General features: G+C 61.0%; 1 protein-coding gene across 1 annotated transcript in view; it reads right to left on the bottom strand.

Moving 5' to 3' along the window:
- Nucleotides 1–9: 9 nt before the first annotated feature.
- The window catches only part of ARMC5 (armadillo repeat containing 5), a gene marked incomplete at its 5' end in the record, with an annotated part of 8,362 nt that continues 5,426 nt past the window's right edge, over nucleotides 10–2,945 (bottom strand). The window contains one exon of the mRNA XM_025195244.1: nucleotides 10–1,223. Coding sequence (XP_025051029.1) covers nucleotides 446–1,223 — 778 coding nt within the window. The remainder of the gene's footprint in view (nucleotides 1,224–2,945) is intronic.

Raw genomic sequence — 2,945 nt, 5'->3', positions numbered from 1 at the left:
ACGGCGGGGGGCTGCCTACACACAGCAAAACAGAGCACCCAGGCATCCCCCCCCACATGCAACCCCACCCCAGAAGGGGGAGGGGAGGGAGATAGGTCCCAGACTCCTGGGTCCTCTGTAAGTCCATAAAGTGTTTGGGGGGGAGGTCAGCACCCGGACCCCTGGGTCCCCTAGAAATCCCTAATGGGACCTGGGGCTGAAGGCCTGGATCCTATGTAAGTCCAAAGTAAATGGGGGCGGGGCACAGCCCGGACTCCTGGGTCCTCTCTAAGTGCATAACGGGGGGCTGTGGCTCAACGCCTGGCCTCCTGGGTCCTCTTGTCCATAAGTGACCAAACAGGGACAGAGCCCGGACGCCTGGGTCCCCTACCAGTCCAGAAGTAAATGGAGAGAGCAGAGCTTGGACTCCTGGGTCCTCTCTAAGTCCACAAAAGGGGGCTGGGGCTCAAGGCGTGGACTCCTGGGTCCCCCAAGCTGCCTCATTAGCCACGGCCAGCAGATGCCCGGCCAGCGCCCGCTCATCCCCAGCCGCCCGGGCCAGGTGGACCAGCGCATCGGCCCGCTGGCATGGCCCCGGGTAGCACCCGCACAACACGTGGCGCACACAAGCGCGCTGCAGCCCCAGGCGGCCCAGCCGCTCAGCCAGGCTGTAGAGCTGGGCCGGGCCCCGGGGGTCGGCCCCGGCCAGGTACTGGGCGCTCAAGGCAGCCTCCACCTCCTCCACCAGCCCCGGGGCCAGGAACTGCCCGGCCACCTCCAGCACCCGGGTGCCGAGTGGGATCCCGAAGGGCCCCGCCAGGGCCTGGCAGCCACGGCAGCCGTGCAGGTGATGCAGCAGGGGCAGGAAGGCAGCCGGGGCCACCCCCCGGAGGGGGATCAGGGCCAGCCGGGCCTCAGCAAAGCCCCCCCCCAGCATAGCGCGGAAGACGTCAGACGCCGTGTCTAGCGCCTGGCGTGAGGCTGGGACCTGGGCACCACAGTCCAGGAGGAACCGCAGGTCGGCCGCCTCCGATGCCACCATGTGGGCATAGGGACAGGCCAGGGTGGGCCCAGTGGGTGGGGGTGAGTGCTTGCCAGGGCCATGGGGGGAGCCCAAGAGCAGGGCCAAGGCATCGGCGGCGTAAAGGGCAAAGGGGGCTGGCGGGGGCCGGGCCAGGGCCTCAGTCAGCAGCACCAGGCCTGAGTGGTCCAGCAGCAACTTGCGGCACAGGGGGAGCTCCTTCCTGCCGGGACAGAGATCAGGATCAGGACTGGGACCCCGCCCCCGCTGGAGAGGGGAGATGGAGCAGTCTGGCAACTTCCCCCCACGTGCTATGAGAAATGGATCCGTCCAAACCCCCCCATCATGACAAATGGATGGGTCCCAACTCCCTGCTGAGAAATGGATCAGTCCCAAGCGCCCCCCCACCATAAAAATGGATGGATCCCAACTCCCCCCCACCCCCCAAGAAATAGATCAGTCCAAGCCTCCCTCCATCTGACAAATGGATGGGTGCCAAACCTCTCCATTAAAAATGGATCAGTCCCAACCCCCGCACCATAAAAATGGGTGGGTCCCCAACCCGCCCCCATGAGAAATGGATCCATCTAAATCCCCCTCCATCATGACAAAAGGATGAGCCACTGCCCTGAGAAATGAATGGATCAGTCCCAAGCCCTGCCCCCCAGCATAATAGTGGATGGATCCCACCCCCCCATGCAAAATGTGTGGATCCCAATTCCCTGCATGAGAAATAGTTCAGTCCAACCCCCCCTTCATGACAAATGGATGAAACCCTACTCCACTACGAACTGAATCAGTCCCAAGCCCCTACCCCACCACTGCCATTATAAAAATGGATAGAACCCAACTCTCCATGAGAAATGGATCAGTCCAACCCCCCGCACCATGACAAATGGATCAGTCCCAACCCTGAGGCCCCCAGAAACCCCCTCCAAGATGAGAAATGGACAAGTCCTAATCCCCTACTACACAGGGGTGAGTTCCACCCCTCCCCCAGTAATGGATCAGCCCCACCCCCAATGATAGGAAATGGGTCCACACCCCACTCCAGCCTCAGCCTCTGACCCCCCCACCCATGGAAAATGGGTCAGTCCCAGTTCTCCCCATTTTCTCCAACGGTCTCACCCCATTCTGGACTGCCCCCATGGGGCCGGAGAAATGGACGATCCGATGACTTTCCCCCACTAATGGTTTCACCTAGGCCTGGCCTCCCCCCATGGGGCAGAGCAATGGACCAGTCCTAACTCTCCACCCCAAATTCCCTTAATGGTCTCACCCAAGTGGAGGGGGGAAGACATTGGGTAGTACCACCAGCAAAAGGGGGAACAGGGCAGTACCACTTGCAGAGAAAATGGGGGAGGGAGGAATAGGTCCATACCATCTGCAAAGGGAGTGTTAGGGAAATACCATCTGCAGAAAGAAAGGGGGGGCTCTTGGGCCATACCACCTGGAAGAGGGGCAAAAATGGAGGATTGGACAATACCAACAGCGGGGGGGGGGGGAAAAGGAAAATTTGGGGGGGGGGGGGAAAATGAAAATGTGGGCAGTACCATGTACAAAGAGGAGGGGGAGTTGGACAGTACTACCTGCAGAAGGGGGGAAAAGGGAGGGGCGATTGGGGCTATACCATGTGCAGAGAAGGGGGGTGGTTGGGCCATACCACCTTGCAGCAGGGTGAATGGGGGGAATTGGGGCCGTACCACCTTGCAGAAGGGGAATGGGGGATTGTGGCCATACAACCTACAGGGAGAAGGGAGGGATAGTTGGGCCATACCACCTGAAGAGATGAAAGGGGTTGAGGCCCTACCAACTGCAGACAAGGGGGGGGAGGACAATATCACCAGCAGGGAAACACTGAACCATTCCCCTGCAGGTGGTAAGGGGTGGGGGCCATACCGGCTGCAAAAAACCGCAGGGGCAGGGGCTCTAGGGCCGTACCACC

Source organism: Alligator sinensis, unplaced genomic scaffold, assembly GCF_000455745.1.
Source record: "Alligator sinensis unplaced genomic scaffold, ASM45574v1 scaffold1409_1, whole genome shotgun sequence".
NCBI lineage: Eukaryota > Metazoa > Chordata > Crocodylia > Alligatoridae > Alligator > Alligator sinensis.
The sequence above is the reverse complement of the archived record's forward strand: the minus strand, read 5'-3'. Positions and strand labels throughout refer to the sequence as shown.